This window comes from Ostrinia furnacalis, unplaced genomic scaffold (assembly GCF_004193835.3).
Source record: "Ostrinia furnacalis isolate ACB-3 unplaced genomic scaffold, ASM419383v2 OfSCF7311, whole genome shotgun sequence".
NCBI classification, from domain to species: Eukaryota; Metazoa; Arthropoda; class Insecta; order Lepidoptera; family Crambidae; genus Ostrinia; species Ostrinia furnacalis.
In genome coordinates, this window is record NW_021137550.1 from 146,437 (window position 1) to 165,985 (window position 19,549).

The window sequence follows — 19,549 nt, forward strand, 5'->3', positions numbered from 1 at the left end:
ATATACTTATTCTATATTTAAGATATGTTTGTTTTATTTCGACGATATCATGATCCAATTTGCTTTGATGATTTACACACACATATAGCCTGTTGGTAATTAGTAGTAGGTATGTAGATTAATCAAAGTACGAAGGTAATAAAATGAACAAAAAGTGATTGTGAATTGAACATGCATTGGCCGTAATCTGGTGACCTAATTATTATCAAGTTTGTACTATTGCTCTAGTTCGATATCGCCGCACGGGTTTGTCTATTTATAATTGTGCATACAATAACCCTGAGGCTGAATTAGTATACATACTTTATGAGGAACGAACTATTTACAACATGAATTTAATTTTGTACGTTTTGCTAAAATTGTACTCTAAAGGTTACAGAACTGCAAGAGAGGTCTGCCAAGAACAAATCCGGACGTACAAAGACAAAAATTTTCCTGAAACAGAAGGTACTATTCAGGCATATCTATGTCTGCACTCTGCGCCCTTCCCTTTTGTGAAATGGTGACTAAACTGAACATAATATTGAACGGCCTGTTGTTATGGGAACAGTTCAAAACAGTATTTGGACTGAGTTTAAAAAGTGTGTAAAGAATTTTAAACGTGCAATTTTGTGTTTGATATGGATAGGTACTTAACGAGTGAAAGTTCTATAGGTACTATTTTATTCTTTGATAAAGTAGCTGCCGGCCCTCTTCGCGGTGGTGTAAATACGAGTAAATTGGCACTGAATATTGTATCACTAATTTTGTTCCCAGGACGTTTCTTGGCGATTCCTGATTCTGGTCAAGGCAAAAAAATTATTCTTTCATTTTTGTCTATGGTCGAAGCGCGAGACTAATTTTATAGGACACAAACTTTTATTGGTATGTATTTAATATTAGGTAATGCGGTGTTGTAATTGATCACTTGATCCGATACCAATGTTGTGTGTCCAGCCTTAGCGATAACTGCTTCGGCAAAGAGGCCGCATGCTTTCCACGGCGCCCGAGCGTGACACCCACGTGCGAGGCACCGTCAGCAAATAAATGTACCAGATGGTACTGAAACACTTGAAATGTACGTCAGTGGATTAGATAACTTTTGACCAACCGATTGTATTATCGAAATGATTACTTAAACTTTATTTTTACAATGTAGGTGAGTACTTATTTTATCTGCATTCGTCCCAACACAGGGCAATGTCTCATAATGTTGTTTTTTTTGCAGAGCAGCACCCGATATAGCAAGAAGCCACAAAGAAGCTCCGATCTTACGTCCGAAAAATTGTTTCAGTGAATTTCACTGCTTCAATGCGAGAATTGGAATGTAAGTAATTTTAACATTGTATTTAGATCCAAATCGCAAAAAAGAATTTATAATGTTGGGCAAGAATTTTAATATTTTTGCGGGTAGACACGTAAGTAACAGTCGGTTAGCAGGTCGCAAAACTCCGCCTAGCGACAATGAAGCGATTAAAACTCAGGTTAATTACTGTTTGAGATAAAAGCATAACATAATTTTGAAAAATAATACCACCATGTTTGGTTTTCTTTTATTTTTTGGCGGTCATTGATTCGTGCAGCTTATAAGTCGCTTGATGCAGTTGTTGAAGAATTCAATTTAAAATGACTCTCTTCATATGAATGGCTTTTATAACAAATAGGAAACGTAGATTAGATGAAGTGGTTTAGATGTTTTGCAGGAAATGCGTGTGGTTGTCTGTTTACTATCGTCATTGAATAGTTGTTAGCGTAAGTGCACTTGTGCATATTTCCTTGCATAAACAAATAAACCCGATGCAGTAGATTACAACATCAATCAGCGATAACCGAAGAAGGTTGCTGCGGTTATTTTGGGTTCACATCGTATAAACAATATTAATTTGATAAGGCACTATTACACAGTTGTGTGATAAGGACATGGAAAATATGTACATAGGGTTTACGTCATACGGTACTTTATAGTGGGTAAGGTGCGGAACTTGATATTTCGCATAACTAAAAATATTTTAGAAACATCAAAAGATTCATTTCACTTTTAGAGCTTTATTGTGTTACATTTAGACTAGCAGCAAATAACTGTGACATATATTATTTGCGAAAATAAATCCATTAATGGCAAAGATTACCAAAATTCACTACTATCTTTACAGCATGCGACACCTACCAAGGTAATTAACATGCGCACGCGTCTTTCAATTTCTTGTCGCGTGAATTCCATTGTTACGTTATTTAATACGAAGCCAACTATTGTTGCCCATGTTGATTTTGTTATACTTATATAAAATGTTACATTGTAAATTTATTCTTGTAATGTTGCTTTTTTTAGTGAAGATAAAATTTAAAATCCAATGGCAAGAAGCCATTTTTCACCTGCGCGTGATCATAATATGAACTGTAGACCTCCATCTGGCTGAGTCACAATGTCACAATCGCAATTATAATTGGCAACTGACTCAAGTAAAAGTAAACAATGAAATCACATATCGATTAAATAGCACAGCTATTTAGAGCAGTGATTTTCCTTTCTCCAAATCACTATGTTCAGATATCACATGACAATGTTGGGGTACAGCAGTTTGAAGACGGAAAATTCTTCAAAAGTTCAAATACGTTTGCCAAACAACCATATCAGTTTGTCGACGTTAGGTATACGAGTATAAATATTTCGCATTTTACTAATGACATAACACATTGATGTATAAACAAAGATAGTCTATTTTAAAACTAAATGGTAGGGTCAACAAAAATATTTTCGCGATTTCATTTCGCAATTTTGAACTCAATTAATCAGTATTTAGAGTGCGTTTTCTGTCTTATTTAGGAATGTCGTCAAATTTATATTACGCATTCTTGCAATCCTATGTAATTTATTACGACTTATTTTTATGAGTCTTTATGATCTTATTTTCCTAGGTAATGTGCGAAGTTACGAACAATGATAACTTATGAACGTCATAAGAAGGGTCGAGGAAAATTGGCGTAATTGTATTGCCTTAATCTAGCAGTTAATTATTATGTTTATTACAGGCTAAACGGTACCAGGATAATTTGTAAACCGTTTTTAGTAAATGTGTGACATTAAGGCTTAATTATTAATAATTTGCTAATTATTTTACATCTATATATATAAAAATGAAACCCGTTTCGCGTTGTCACGGCATCACGTGTGAACGGCTGAACCGATTTCGATAATTCTTTTTTTTAAATGTTTGTGGAAGTCCAAGGATGGTTCTTACGGAAAAAAATATTAAGAAAATCTCTACGCTAAGGCGGTACGAAGTTCGCCGGGTCAATTTATAAATGTTGTGCTTGGTAATTACAGAAGTAATTACAAATAATTACTACAGTACCTAATCGAAAAAATAGCAACGTCAAATTAAAACACCATTCAATTTTAGTTTTAATCAAGATATTTTTTAAAATATTTTTTATACATGATTAGGTAAATGTACTAAGAAATTGTATTAACTCTATTACAACTAGCTTTTGCCCGCGGCTTCACCTGCGTGAAATTTCGTTTGTCACAGATCGTCATAAATTATAGGCTATATGTTATTCTGGGTTATAAACAATAATACTGTAAAGTTTCTTCAAAATCCGTTCAGTAGTTTTAGCGTGAAAGAGTAACAAACATCCAGACATCCAAACTTTCGCATTTATAAATATTAGTATAGTAAGATAGTAGGATTATGTTATTCTGAGTTATAAAGATAATACTGTAAAGTTTCATCAAAATCCGTTCAGTAGTTTTTGCGTCAAAAAGTAACAAACATGTTAACATCCAGACATCCATACAAACATTCGCATTTATAATATTAGTAAGACAATGTTGCATGCGGATGAACGGATTTGGATGCAATTTGACGTTCTATACTTAAAGTGCACCGCTTAGAAAAGGTAAACCAAATTCTTGTTATTGACAATCATGAACATTCCCGTTGATGTCTTCCGGTTTGATCCGCAAGGCACCCGCGCGAAAAGCTTGTCTTTAAATCTTGATGACTTCCACTTAACGCCCATGCGTTCGCGCCATGGCATCGCGCCCCGCGTCGCGTGGCCGGCGGGTTAACACGATGTCGGCTATCAGTGATAACGATATAGCCCCTGTTTTGTTGCCATTGGTCGCGCGGAGGGCGTGCGCGCCTCTCCCGCTATATAATACGCGTATACGTACTACTTTCAGCATTCAATGCTCGCAGTTCACGCGTGACGCGTCACTCGCGTTTACGACTTAGATTAGACCAACAACTGATAGATTATAGACGCAACGCGGTCGGTGCATTCGACAGGTAATTTTTTTTGAAAAAACATTTTAGATTTTTTTCATGAATTCGAATGTGTAATTTAATTATTTTATTTTCAGATTAAATTTTCACAGACACAATGGCGTACCTACAATCGATGCCCAAGGCGGAAACAATCAAGCTCCGCGAAAAGCACATTGGGTATGTATGATTTTGAACATAATAATTTGCTCTCAATTACTTGTATGTAAAAGTGCCAACATCAATCTAGTGCCAAATTGATGTCATAAAATATACTCATATACATAATTATTATATCATATCGTTTCACATTTGGCAGCTGTTGTAATTTCATATACAGCATGATTCTTTTTAGACAGATTATTTTATTTACAATTCATAAAGTTATAACATATCGTTATTCCGTTATACATTTGGCAGATGTTGTTATTTCATATACAGCATGATTCTTTTTAGTCAGTTTTTTGGCAATGTTTTTTTTTGCATATTTCTATAACCTGTTTTTTTATTGCAGGGCGGCGTGTCAATTATTCTTCCGTTCATCACCATTAAAAATTGTCCGCGGTATCGCGCAATTCATGTATGATGAAACGGGCGAAAGATATCTCGATTGCATCAACAACGTTGCTCACGGTAAGAAAGTTATCTTTTGCAACATCATCAGCACACGTCAGTCCATTATGTCTAAGTATGATTTCCTGTGATTAAAAAGACATTAACAGATGACATTACATTAAGTTATTTTGACAAGATGGCATTAAATTAAGTTAATGTTAATTGATAAAGAAACCTTACTTTTGATTAATAATGAATAACCTGGGATAAAGATTGGTCCCTATTACTCGCAGGTCCATAAAAATTAGAAAAACTGACTCGATCGATCCAAATTATACCACTTCAAACGCTACGCTTGTAGGCACTTTAAAAAGTTCTTACAACATATTTTGATTTTATGTAAAACTACATATTAAAATTAATTCTCCTTCCTACAGTTGGGCATTGCCACCCTCACGTGGTCGAGGCAGGTCGTAACCAAATGTCTCTGATATCAACCAATAACAGATATCTCCACGACGAGCTAGTGATCCTAGCTGAGAGACTGGTTAAGACCCTGCCCGAGCCTCTCTCTGTCTGCTTCCTCGTCAACTCCGGATCTGAGGCTAATGACCTCGCTCTAAGGCTGGCCAGGATCCACACAAAGAATAAGGACGTCATCACACTCGACCAGTAAGTTTATCTACATTTTACGAATTGGTCAAAACACAAAAGGGGGTTTTTGTTCAGTACAGTGTGGAAGGGAGCTGTGAATGAAATTCTTTGGCAGTTGATTTTGTTTTCGTATACACGTGGCAATTTTCTGAAATGAATGTCTAGATAAACCCGTGAAAGCCATGTTTGATAGTTTGCCGAATAGATAAAATCAAAGCTCGTTAATGGCTTTTGTTATCATTCCTGATAACCATGTCGCAGTTAGTATGAAAATCGTCGATTACATAAAGCTTTTAGGCAGATATTTTATACGTGAAATATAATAATTGATTCTGGAGATAATATGTTCAGAAAGTAATTTGTTCAAGAATTGTATAATTCCTATAGGGTGTGCAAAATATATTTGAAATACTTTTTGCGATGTCTCGATTGTACTATATGTGACAGTAAACTTATTTGATCTATTTGAAGATATTCAACATTTAGGATTGAGAATTTTTAATATGCACAAATCACAGTTCGTATACAGTATCTGTCTAAAAATATGGTAAGCTTTCGTAATTTAATGTATTTCAAACAGTTTTATGCCAAAAAGATCCGTGATTATGTCGCGTATGTGCAAAGGCACTGATTTCCTTTATTTGTCCAAATATTTCGAATCATTCCCATAACTTCGAAATTCCAAAGAATGAATGAATGAGTGAACGGATGTCAGGTCTTGTTACTTCGCTCGTCGAAGTGTTTTAGGGTGCTACTAGCCCCTGTTTGTTACAGCGCGTATCATGGCCACCTTACCTCTATGATCGATGTCTCCCCGTACAAACTGAACCTACCAGGAGGGCCAGACAAGCCAGAGTGGGTTCACGTGGTAAGTTAGTCATGTATTCGGACCCACATAGGGTCACAATTGGCCGTAGTTTTGTTTTGGGGGTTCTAAATTAGGAAAAACTTAACATTACAATACCTACTCGTAACTTAGTCATACAAAAATAATAAGTTGCATAAGATATTTATAGTATGTTTAATAAACATTGTATTCAAAACCGATTAGTGATCGTTGAACTGGCCACATTCAATTTATCATTAAAATAAAGTTAGCGAAACAATATTTGTTGAAAAGATAATTTGTGGTTTGGAAAAAGATTAACAAAACGATCTATTAGTTTTAAAACAATGAGTTATAGAAAGTTTTATCCCCACAGGCGCCCGTACCAGATATCTACAGAGGGAAATATACATACCCTAAGGACTCAATTTCTGAAGAGGAACTTGGGTTGATGTTTGCCGATGAGGTCGGCTCATTGTGCAAAGAAGCCAAGAAGAAGCATGGGGGCGTATGCGCATTTATAGCGGAGAGTCTGCAAAGTTGCGGCGGACAGATCATACCGCCTGACGGCTACTTGAAGAGAGTATATGAGTAAGTTCACCAATCTTTATCCATTATCTTAGTATAAAAAGTAGTAAATAATATATTTTTCCAAAGTCCGATAGAATGTTTATATTAGTTTAGCTGGGACATTCGGTTATCATCCTATTTATAGAAGGCCCCTAGGCTATATTAGTTTTTTCGTTCGTAGGATAACGCTGGCGTATAGAAGTGTTAGATGACGTAGGTGTGTCGACAATTTCGATTTTATGTGCTTAATATTGATAAAAATCTTATTAATAGGATGCACGTGTGATTTATGTTACAACAAGCCCATTGGATTGTCTTGTCTGACACAGATATTATAAAGCGTATTTTAAGATCATTAAATCAATCATTATCGACCTAATCATTAGATACCAGCGTGAACTTCAAGAAAATGTAAAGAAGACCGAACTCTAATACACTCGTAACATTGTTATCAATATGTTTTGCATTACATTAAACATACATTTTAATGTGCGCCAATAAATCTTGATTAGCCATAAGTTGCATTCACGGTCACTATTGCAACGATGTAGTCAATTAGTTTTGTTAGAACGGAATATTATTGCACATGATCATTGTAGTTACACATTGTATTGTATACGAACAAGTTAGATAACCGAGATGTCAAACAGTTTGGGTTACGATTACAAAAGACTGGATATAACTGGAAAATATAATCTTAACTTATCTTTAAACATATTTGAATAAGCTTCAGTTCCTTTGTAATTTGAAACGATATTAGTTATATTTTACATTGTTTTACTCTATTACGCTATCTTTGTTTTGCTCATTTTAATTGGGCGTAGTTAATAGATCTCTATATAATTTATCAGAATATGGTTTCTTAATTAGTTCACTGATTAGCATAGACTGTATACTGTAGACCTATCTTAGGACTACACTGTCTGTGCCTTATTACTTGTGCCGATTAGGAAGGTAATAGTCACAACGTTTATTTACCTACGAAACTGAAACATAAAAATATGTAGTTTTCATATCGCTAACACAAGGAAATGATTAGACTCTCTTACAAAATTTTATCCCTTAAGTATTAATGCTTTAAGATTTAATTTCGGGTAAAAACGTAACAGTTAGGCAGTTATTTCGGATTAAAAATATACATACTGTCCCAAAATTCAACGATAAGCCGGCGCCGTAGGCTGGACATGTTTATGACTACTTTAGGAAAAATAAGAATTGAAATGTAAGATAGATTTTTTATTTTTCCTGAAATAGTCATGACTATGTCCACCCTGCGGCGCCGGCTTATCGTTGAAATTTGGGACACGGTGTGTACTTACTCGTAGTAACGATTCTTGAAGAAGTCTACATATAAATACTGTAACAGAGCAAGACATCTCATGATGAAAAAAAAAGATTAATATAATACCTACATTCTAATAAACCATTCCATTTTCAGGTACGTCCGCGAAGCCGACGGAGTATGCATAGCTGATGAAGTCCAAGTGGGCTTCGGCCGCGTGGGCTCCCACATGTGGGCTTTCGAGACGCAAGACGTGGTGCCTGACATAGTCACCATGGGCAAACCCATGGGCAACGGCCACCCGGTAGCAGCCGTCATCACCACCCCAGAAATAGCTAAGAGCTTCGCTGATACTGGCGTGGAGTACTTTAATACTGTGAGTTGATAAAGTATTGAATAATTTGTTATGTCTGGAAAATAGGTTCAAGTGATACGGAGGCCTAATTCTGATTATTTTTTGTAAACACATTAAAGTCACTGAGAAAGATTTTTGAAAAAGGTTAACCTTTCAGTACGCTCTTTTAGATGCCAAAACTCCAGGTTTGATTCTTATGATTTAGGTTTTCCAATCAAATGTTATAGAGTTGTATTTTGACATAAAACATCGAAGTAGATTTTCCGGTTAGGTACTTATTTAATTAACACCAATATTCTCACTCGCACAAACGTGACGTGATAAATGTGTTAGCAACATCAGATTGCGATAAATGCCTAATTAAACTTAAACAAACTTTGTTTACCTCCTTTAAATAGATTGTTTATTGTTCTTGAGAGAAAATATTCCTATTGATATCTATTTAGATAACAGTATCCGATCACAAATATAAACATACGCAAGGGTTAATTATGATACGTATGTCAACCTGATTGTAGTTTTACCTACCTATATCAGAGTCCATAGCAACCTGTCGAAGAAAAGTTGATAAATAGCCAGTAGGTGTTGTTGTCACCTGTACCTATCAGCCTATCTTAGAATTTAAAGATTTTCTTCTGAAACAATCATGGGCCCCAACAATATTGGTGTTATTTGAAAGCCCAATAAATAAACTTAAAGAAAAACACATTTTTTTTATAAACAATTAACAGGTACCATAAATGTGACTTGAAAAAAGGCCTCATTTGGGGCTCACCTCTGGGATCAATCAGACCAATTTTTGTGGTTATAAAACCAAATAATGATCTTACGTGTCCTTTTTAACAGATGGATAGCGATTAATCCCAATATAACAGTTTTATAGCCATAAAAGTTGGCTTAAGCGTAACTACCTATTTTTTGAAGAAGTGACTCTGGATCCTTCTAAAACACATTTTTGGGGTAAAAACCTTTTCTTTAATGAAATAAAGTTTAGAACTAGGCTTTCAAATGGAACCAATGTTGGTGGGAAGTGGGGATGCATACGTTTGAGAAGTGCTTGTTGCGGGAGGTGCGATTTATTTGATGCCGAGTGTATTTGATTTGTTTTGTATTTGACATATTTGGCTTCAAATAAAAAGTCTAATAAAAATAAACCAGTCGGCTTAATTTTTTGGTATTGGGTATTCAATCAATATAAGCTTTCACCCAAATGATGACTCATTTTACTCGAATCGAAAGATTAGTTACAATATTTTTTTCAAAATAGCTTGTAGGTAGATAAGATTTTTAACTATACAAAAGTGACTACAAGAAAGCAATAATAGTATGTGATTATATTGAAATCATAGATCAAAACAACATTAATTCTTCTATCACTTAAATGTTATAATAAAATACTCCAACTAATAATTTTTTTTTCCGTTTACAGTATGGCGGCAACCCAGTATCCTGTGCGATCGCGAACGCTGTTCTCGACGTGATCGAAGAAGAACGTCTAATGGAACGCGCCGCTCGCGTCGGCAACCATCTCCTGTCCCGCTGCGAAGACCTCAAGCACAGGCATAGCTTAGTCGGCGATGTACGAGGCAGAGGATTGTTCGTCGGAGTCGAACTGGTCACTGACAGGGAAGCGAGGACCCCAGCCACCGCTGAAGCTAAACACATCGTTAACCGGTAAGTCGCTTGAAGCGTTTGATGATCAGTACTGAAACTTTAAGTCGCTTAAAGCGCTTGATGTTTAATGACACTGCATCTACATTTTCTATTTTCGCAACCAGCGGTGACAGTCATTGAACTTTACTGGGGCAGTTAAAAATAGTTTGTACCAAATATTTACACGCGTATACTCTCGTACACAAATAGAAATAAAAATATATTCGTTAGTTTCTCTGAATACCTGTATTATCATGACATTTAGTTCTGCAAATACTATTTGATTTGGTTCGATCTGATTTATTGAATATAATTATCCTGCTAATTAGGTACATCGATAATCCCAATTTCTCTTTTTGGGTACAGAACGTTAAAAAGATTTCACAATCGTCTTCACTTTTGACCAATAGGGCTGTACAATATAATAAATTATCGATATCTAAACTCATAATGTATTTTCCCAGGATGCGCGACGAAAAGATCCTGATAAGCCGCGACGGCCCCGACAGCAATGTGTTAAAGTTCAAACCGCCTATGGTGTTCACGACGCAAGACGCAGACCGATTGGTGGATACCCTGGATAGAGTGCTGGGAGAGCTGGATGGAAACAGGATAGCTGTGCCCAAACTTACATTGGAGGTAAGCATTTACTGCAGCGTGGGACGTCCACCCACAAGGTGGACCGACGACCTGATAAAGGTAAGCAGGAAGGCGCTGGATGCAGGCCGCTACCAACCGTGCGATGTGGAAGTCATTGGGGGAGGCCTATGTTCAGCAGTGGACGTCCTGTGGCTGAAACGATGATGATGATGATGAAGCATTTACTGTTACTCATCATTATTATGGTCATCATTTAGCTGTTATTTCATTACAAGAGCCATTCAGTCGCGAATTTGAGTGCTAAGATAAAGGTTGCGGGTTCGAACCCTGCAGTGCAGTGCCTGCACAATCTATTTTGTGTATTAATATTTCATATTAATATTATCTCTTCTCATGAAATCGTTGCAAATCATCTTAAAATTACGTAAGCAAATATAATAGCTAGCTACTTATTTATACATTTTTCCAATGACTTAGGTTATGTGTAATATCACTGACTTCAGTCTACATAATATCCTAAATCAGAATCGTACTGATTTAGTTTGCATTTACTTATTCCCAATTCCAAAGCCAACCATAGAACAAAGACATGGCACCATCTTACCGTAAGGTTACTTTATCCCAAATACTTACCAATTAACAATTTCTTCCAGGTCCGTGTCACCCCTATCACTGAGGAAGCAGCAAGCTCAGATAGCCTAAGGAATACCATGCAGCAAACCGTCAAAGCCACGTGACGGAGTTTTAATGAAGGCAATTCAGGTTTTTGTTCCTAAGTAATATTAGCTATTGTAAAATATTTACTAGTAGTTGTAAGGCCCGAACTCACCAAAGGTTAAATTTAACGGTTATTTATCCGTAAACTGCGATTAGTTAACAAATTCAATATCAATATATTTATTGTATTTATCAATATATGTCCGGATAAATGGATTGTTTTAATTTAACCAAAATTTGGTGAATTCTGGCCTACTTTGATGGCCAGTTTTTTAGCTTTATGATATTCCAAAATAGAGTAAGTTAATTAATTAAATGGCCATAACTAAACTGTATAGTATTATCGAATATTAGAAATGTAAATATGAGTAAAATGTATATAGGATTATAATGTAGCTAGACTTGTACAAATTATTTGTATAGTAATCATTAGAATATTATTGATAAGATAATGTAAGCTTTTGTTCCAAAGAACTACCTAAAGGAATTGAATAAAACATTATTATTTCTAAAAATCTTATTTATTTACTACACTATTAATCACCATTGCATGCACATTAAAACTAATAATAAGTTACAATAAAAAAAAACAAGCTCGAATAGAAATATAAAATAAAATAATTAAAACTTAGGCACGTTCAAGATTTTTTAATTGGCAAATCTGCCTGATCGTCGGTATAAAGCTTTTTACATTTTTTAGGAGTTGGTGTTACTTGAGACTTTTTGATGATACGTATTATATGTTCGAATTGTCGCGATTTGTATCTTTTGGAGTCGGGACAGTGGTGGCACTGTCTGTAGCTAGCCGTGTGATCGCCGCCACAGTTGGCGCACGAGGGAGGATCGTCCTGTGGATCCCTTCTGCATTCAGCGGACCAGTGGTCTCCTGCGCACTTGACGCACTTGACCCGCCCTCCGCAGTGCCTCTGTACGTGTCCCCACCTCTGGCAGCGATGACACTGCATAGTTTTAACATCAGCAGGCTCCATCGAAACGACCTGCCCGTAAATTTTCCTTACCATTAAAATTCTCAGCCCTTCCTCAGTTTGAGGCACGATTGCCAATAAAAGATGCCTCTGTCTCCTACGAATACCCTTGAAATGCATTTTGTGAAGCCTCACCACCGGAATGCTTGCCGCTGTTAATTCTTCTTTTATTTTTGACACATCGATGTTACCCGTCAGGCCTCTGATTACTACTCTTGCCATTTTATCTGACGGATTACCAAATGTATGATAGGGAATTTGATGCTCATCAAAATATTGAGTTAATTTTAGCTGATCTTCGAAAGAAAGGCCGAGAATTTTAGTGTAGTAGGCATTCCTATCGGGATTATAAAACTGAATTCCCATTGAGAGTAATTTCCTTATGTGGGTCTGAAACTCAAATGGGGGATGTAAAAACACTGAAGGTACTCTTAGTTTCTTCCTAGGCCACGTATCCCGTGTATCTACATCTAAAACAACAGGTTTCTTGTTCTCAAGCAAACTAGCAGCCAGTTTCTCTATGAATTTAGTTCCAAAGTCAGACAAATCGCTAGATTCTCGTACCACATCTATTTGCAAAACCTCTCTTTCAATCTCTTGAACGTCCCTGAATTTTAATTTTGCATCTGTTGTTGAGATCTTGCACTTCACCATACTATTGATAAGTGAATTTACGTCTTTCGAGTAGGCTACGTCGTCGTTTTCTTGTGCAACGCCTGATGCTATTTCTGAAATTGAGGATGAAATCTGACATATCTGATCACTTTTATGTTTGTTTAAGAAAATATTACTGACCTGATTGTCTTTTTTTTTACTGGTTGAAGGCTTTTCGTTATCAGGTGGATCCTTAGGTTTATTTTTACTATTATTGGAATTATTGCTCTCACATGATAAAGTCTCTTCATCCTCATCATCTTTACCTTTTTCATTATTCGGACTTTGCGGATAACTTTTTCTTGTTGATCGTTCGCCTCTTTTATTTCTAGCCACACACTCTCTTAAATCTTCTCTCTGTTCTTCTGTCATTACGTCATACACTGCTTGTGGAACATTTAAAAAATAATCAACAATATTCCACTTTAGTCTATCAAAGTGGTCTTGATTCATGCCATTGCGTGGATCCGGGACCCTGGAGAAATCATATTCATAATATAGTGCTGAACTAGGACCTGCTCTCGATTTTTTTGATGAATGGCTGGGGCTAGCTCCTGAATTTCTTAGGGGATCGTCAGTACTTTCTCTTGAATCACCGCTTTCTGTATCTAAATCTATTATTGGATAACTGGCTTCTATTTGAACTGCACCACCACTGTAAAAAGTACTTGGGCCTGTTATAAAGTTTCTGGCCAAGTAAACAGTACCTGTTGCCGAGCCACTGTTTGAAGTACTCGGACCAGCTCCCATGTCACTTTCCACGTAAATTGCACCTGTGTTTACATCTCTATACACGTAAACTTTACCAGTTGTTGAGCCACTATGTGAAGTGCTCAGAACTGCTGCCATATCTCTCAGATAACTAGCGGCTGCGGTCGAGTCACTGTGTGAGGTACTTGTATACGCTCCCAAATCTCTCGACGTATACATTGAACCTGTTTCCAAGCCACTGTGCGAAGCTCTCGGATCTCTTGACGTATAAATTGCACCTGTTCCCGAGCCACTATGTAAAGTGCTTGGAACTGATCCCAAATCTCTAGACGGGTAAATTGATCCTTCGACGTTACTGTGTGAAGTACTTAGACCGGCTTCTAAATATCTTAAAAGGTCACCAGCATTTGCTGTCGAGCTGCTATGTGAAGGATGTGCTCCCAAATTTCTTGATGGATAAATTGCACTTGTTCCCAAGCCACTATGTAAAGTGCTTGGTCCTGCTCCTGCTCCTTCTACGTTACTGTGTGAAGTACTCGGACCGGCTTCTAAATATCTTAACAGGTAACCAGCATCTGCTGCCGAGCCGCTATATGAAGGATGTGCTCCCAAATCTCTTGATGGATAAATTGCACTTGTTCCCGAGCCACTATGTACAGTGCTTGGACCTGATCCCAAATCTCTTGTCGGATAACTAGTACCTGTTGCCAAGGTACTATGTGAAACATATGGGTATGTTCCCGAATCTGTTGACATGTAAATGAGACCTGTTCCCGAACCACTGTGTGAAGAGCTTGAACCTGCTCCCATATCTCTTGTCACGTAACTAGTAGCTGCCGGGCCTCTGTATGAAGTACTTGGATGTACTCCCAAACTTCTAGACACGTTTGCACCTGCTTCTGGGCCACTATGTGGAGCACTTGGATGTGCTCCCAAACTTCTAGACACGTTTGCACCTGCTTCTGGGCCACTGTGTGAAGCACTTGGATGTGCTCCCAAATCTCCTGATACGTATATTCTACCTGCTACCAAGCCACTGTGTGAAGTACTTGGACCAGCTCTCGGATCTCTAGACAAGTTTGGGCTTGCTTCTGGGCCACTATGTGAAGCACTTGGATGTGCTCCCAAATCTCCTGATACGTATATTCTACCTGCTACCAAACCACTGTGTGAAGTACTTGGACCAGCTCTCGGATCTCTAGACAAGTTTGGGCTTGCTTCTGCGCCACTGTGTGAAGCACTTGGATGTGCTCCCAAATCTCCTGATACGTATATTCTACCTGCTACCAAACCACTGTGTGAAGTACTTGGACCAGCTCTCGGATCTCTAGACAAGTTTGGGCTTGCTTCTGCGCCACTGTGTGAAGCACTTGGATGTGCTCCCAAATCTCCTGATACGTATATTCTACCTGCTACCAAACCACTGTGTGAAGTACTTGGACCAGCTCTCGGATCTCTAGACAAGTTTGGGCTTGCTTCTGCGCCACTGTGTGAAGCACTTGGATGTGCTCCCAAATCTCCTGATACGTATATTCTACCTGCTACCAAACCACTGTGTGAAGTACTTGGACCAGCTCTCGGATCTCTAGACAAGTTTGGGCTTGCTTCTGCGCCACTGTGTGAAGCACTTGGATGTGCTCCCAAATCTCCTGATACGTATATTCTACCTGCTACCAAACCACTGTGTGAAGTACTTGGACCAGCTCTCGGATCTCTAGACAAGTTTGGGCTTGCTTCTGCGCCACTGTGTGAAGCACTTGGATGTGCTCCCAAATCTCCTGATACGTATATTCTACCTGCTACCAAACCACTGTGTGAAGTACTTGGACCAGCTCTCGGATCTCTAGACAAGTTTGGGCTTGCTTCTGCGCCACTGTGTGAAGCACTTGGATGTGTTCCCAAATCTTTTGATACGTGCATTCTACCTGCTACCATACCGCTGTGTGAAGAACTTGGACCAGCTCTCGGATCTCTAGACAAGTTTGGGCTTGCTTCTGCGCCACTGTGTGAAGTGCTTGGATATGCTCCCAAATCTCTTGACCCAAGAACTATACCTGCTTCCAAACCACTGTGTAAAGTACTTGGACCAGCTCCCATATCTCTATACACGTTTGCACCTGCTTCTAGGCCACTGTGTGAAGTACTTAGATGTGCTCTCAAATCCCTTGACCCAAAAACTCTACCTGCTTCCAAACCACTGTGTGAAGTACTTGGACCAGCTCCCAGATCTCTATACATGTTTGCACCTGCTTCTGGGCCACTGTGTGTAGTAATTGCATATGCTCCCAAATCTCTTGACCCATAAACTCTACCTGCTTCCAAACCACTGTGTGAAGTACTTGGACCAGCTCCCAGATCTCTATACATGTTTGCACCTGATTCTGGGCCACTGTGTGAAGTAATTGCATATGCTCCCAAATCTCTTGACCTATAAACTATACCTGTTTCCAAACCACTGTGTGAAGTACTTGGACCAGCTCCCAGATCTCTATACATGTTTGCACCTGATTCTGGACCACTGTGTGAAGTGCTTGGACCTGCTTCCAAAGCTCTTAACAGGTAACTAGGACCTGCTGTCGAGCTACCGCTTGGAAATGCTCCCAATTCACTTGACACGTAAATTAAGCCTGTTCTCGAGGTACTCGGTATAGCTCTGGGATCAGCACCTGAAGGTCTGACTTGACTTGTTTCTGGATCTCTTAACAAACTTCTAGACGCTCCTTCGGGATAATTTACCAAATTACCATATCGATCTCTCTTTGAAGAGGTGGGAGCGGTTAAGGGACTGGATAACAATTCTCTTAACAAGGCGCTGGAACCTGATCCCGAATGTCTTGATAAGTTGAGGGGAGCTGGTTCTGATTCTGCTTCGCCGGTATCCGAATCCTTAGACAAATTAAGCGGACTTTCTTGGACAGATCTCGAGAAATCAATGGGGTTGTATGCTGGGTAGCTATCCAAAATTCGTCTCATGTGCAGTATATGTCTTGGTACTTGATCCATTAATTGCTGTTGTTCTAGGTGTTTCTCGGGACTTTCTTCTGGGGCCAGAACCGTCTCTTCATCGGAATCCTGCTGCTGTGTAGTCGAATCTTCACTTCTCTTTCGTTGCTTTGGAGCATGCTTTGTATCACTCTTTGGTGAGCCCTTTGGTGAGCCCTTTGCATCTTTACCTCTACCCTGAAATATAAGTAGAAGCTCGTTAATCATCTTTAATATAAGTTCCAGTAGTTCTGGGAAATAGCTACTTATTTACTACAATAATTTGTAATTGCATACTTACCCTAGTGATGAAAAATAAGTAGGTAAAGGTTGGTATCAATTCAAATGATATTATCAAATTATGCATTTTAAACGTTTGAGTACTTAATTTTTTTATAATTTCAAGCATACTATTAACGTTTTATCGTAAAAATATTCTGGAAAAGTTACAAGTTACCTATATTTTTTCAGTCAACTAACTACGTAAAATACGCACGCAACAATGATAACTCTAATAAACTTAATATGAATAAATCTTACCTTTTTGCCTCTTTTCGTCATCTTGTAATGTAATAATTAACCTTTAATTTTAATTAATCGTATTTGTACCAACGCTTTCGAATAATGTGCTGAAGAATGTTAAAATGACGGTTAAAAGTGAATCAGTATTGTAATACCCCCAAAATATTTCCTATAATAATTTTTGAACTACCCTCAATATTAAATATAATTTTATAAATGCGCAAAAAATTTGTGTTTCAAAAATGAGTCTATGATTTACTTCTTATTTTAGTAAAATATTAATTTCAGTAAATCGTCACATAAATAAAAATCTGCATTGCAGTACTTTATTCTCATTAAACTTAATCTTGTTAGACACAATATCACAAGATTTCATTGCTGGCAATATCCTATTTTGACCTTGACATAAGTTTAATAGTTCTTTTTAAATCCGCCAGACTTGTTGGCATGTCGTTAGGCTAGCATTTCTAAAGCAAGTTATTGTTAATACCTACCTACGCATAAAAACATGTTATTAAAAAGGACCAACATCCATTACAAAACTGTTCCGCTCCGAATATCGGCAAAGCTTTAAAACTGTCTTGTAGATAAAAAGAGGGCCTTAAACCGACTTTACTATGGACCCATAAAAAATATACAATACGTAAGAGAGTATAGTCGTTAACAAAAACTTGCTTTGCAGTAAACTGACGTGGCCGTTGGAACATGAAAGTATTCTGAAATCATTTAATTTGTCTCAAATACGTCCTGATACGTATTAAAATGACTTCATGATTTTTTGGATTATTCAAATGATTGATGATATCTTGTTGAAGTTTGTCACAGAATAAAACCGTTATTAAAAAACACGTAGGGATGTATGAGTTATTAATAATTCACTTTTTGATCTGTTTATTCAGAATAATTTTATGAAATCTGTTAACTTTTCAGAATCGGTTATAATACTTTTAAATATTACTTATATTACTTAAAATTATATTTTTGTATCACGCTGAGTCTAAAAGTTAAATGGTGCGCATCGCTCAATGTAAGCAGGTTAAATTTGTTACATATATTTTCCAATATTTTTATTTTCTTGTTATAAAAATTTCAGAACCCCCTTTTATACATATATTTCTTTTTATACCTACGCAAAGAAAAAAGAGAAAGACGACGTTCGGAAAAAAATAAATATTCCAGGAAATTTTTCTACACTGAAAAAACTCGGATCGGAATTTTTATACAAGAAAATAAAAATATTGGAAGGCATCTAACAAATCTTTTGTTCGTGACTGTACAAAATAATTTATTGGAATCAAACACTATAGTAACGAAACATTTCAATACAATTTTAGGATTCTGTAACCAATTCATACAATAAATACCTAATACATGTACTGAACAATATGTTATTAATTATTTATCGCACAACTTTATGCAAAATTAATCGCGTCAATATTTGATAGTCTTGTGTAATAGATATTCTGTGGTAGTATGACATTAATTAAGTATTTGCATGATTAAACCCATTTGTTTACTTACTATTAGATAGATTTGGAACATTTAAATTATACAAAGTGAATGTTATCAGGTGAAGCTTAAATACAACTACGACCATGAGAAGCATCGCAGAAAACGTCATTTCTATCATGGTGTGGAATATTATGTAACAAATTAAATTCTGTATTTTGAGACTTAATCTTGTAGGACAAGATTATTAGTATCAAGTAATTTAGTTAGAAAAATGTACGGGACCCTTCAACCTCTAACATGAATGGGGCGCAATCATTTTTTAAACCTCAAAGACGAAGCTCGGCTTGCAGCCGTCCTGAGCACGTGCGCAAACTTACCATCGGCCGTTACATCAATCTTGTCTACCTTTGTCCGTCTTGTGCAACCTTTTCTTCTGATCTCCACAACGCAACTTCTACTTAAAGTCCTCATCATAAGATGCATATTCCCTTTAATGCATCCAGGTACTTGTATCCTTTCATTCGTCGATGTTTAAGGAGCCGTCTGTAGACAATGAAGGCATTGAATGCCTGGACAATACGAGGAGCCCAGTCTGAGGCGATTAGCTGGATTTATTTAACGGTCGCGATCTCTAAGATATCGAGCGAAGTTTCAGATATCGGGTGGGCGATTGTAAAACGACCGCTTTTTATTGGCTATCTCGAGTTAATCGTGGTTAAGGGACTCTTATCTATCCCATGTGGGTATAAAGATTACTATGCCTGCCTACATGTTTAGGTGGAG

The 19,549-nt window shown here is 37.2% G+C and overlaps 2 protein-coding genes across 5 annotated transcripts; one reads left to right on the plus strand and one right to left on the minus strand.

The window, feature by feature from the left end:
* Positions 1-1,287: 1,287 nt before the first annotated feature.
* LOC114363810 (alanine--glyoxylate aminotransferase 2-like) lies at positions 1,288-11,631 on the plus strand. 3 transcript variants are annotated; one of them, XM_028319637.1, is made up of 10 exons: positions 1,288-1,306; positions 4,346-4,427; positions 4,762-4,880; positions 5,240-5,474; positions 6,231-6,324; positions 6,659-6,873; positions 8,291-8,510; positions 9,919-10,163; positions 10,607-10,781; positions 11,396-11,631. In XM_028319637.1, exons 2-10 carry the CDS (start codon positions 4,366-4,368, stop codon positions 11,477-11,479), a joined length of 1,449 nt encoding a protein of 482 aa, XP_028175438.1. In that variant the 5' UTR covers positions 1,288-1,306; positions 4,346-4,365; the 3' UTR covers positions 11,480-11,631. The 3 variants fall into 3 exon arrangements, with proteins under 3 accessions (XP_028175438.1, XP_028175439.1, XP_028175437.1); XM_028319638.1 differs by lacking the exon at positions 1,288-1,306 and adding an exon at positions 4,144-4,271 and having other exon boundaries at positions 4,361-4,427; XM_028319636.1 differs by lacking the exon at positions 1,288-1,306 and adding an exon at positions 4,145-4,271.
* A 351-nt stretch (positions 11,632-11,982) lies between these two features.
* Positions 11,983-17,453, minus strand: LOC114363808 (filaggrin-like). 2 transcript variants are annotated; one of them, XM_028319633.1, is made up of 3 exons: positions 17,333-17,452; positions 13,241-16,990; positions 13,082-13,173 (listed from the first exon to the last, which is right to left on the minus strand). In XM_028319633.1, the coding sequence occupies exons 1-3, from the start codon at positions 17,351-17,353 to the stop codon at positions 13,168-13,170; spliced, it is 3,777 nt and encodes a 1,258-aa protein (XP_028175434.1). In that variant the 5' UTR covers positions 17,354-17,452; the 3' UTR covers positions 13,082-13,167. The 2 variants fall into 2 exon arrangements, with proteins under 2 accessions (XP_028175433.1, XP_028175434.1); XM_028319632.1 differs by having other exon boundaries at positions 11,983-16,990; positions 17,333-17,453.
* Positions 17,454-19,549: the final 2,096 nt, after the last annotated feature.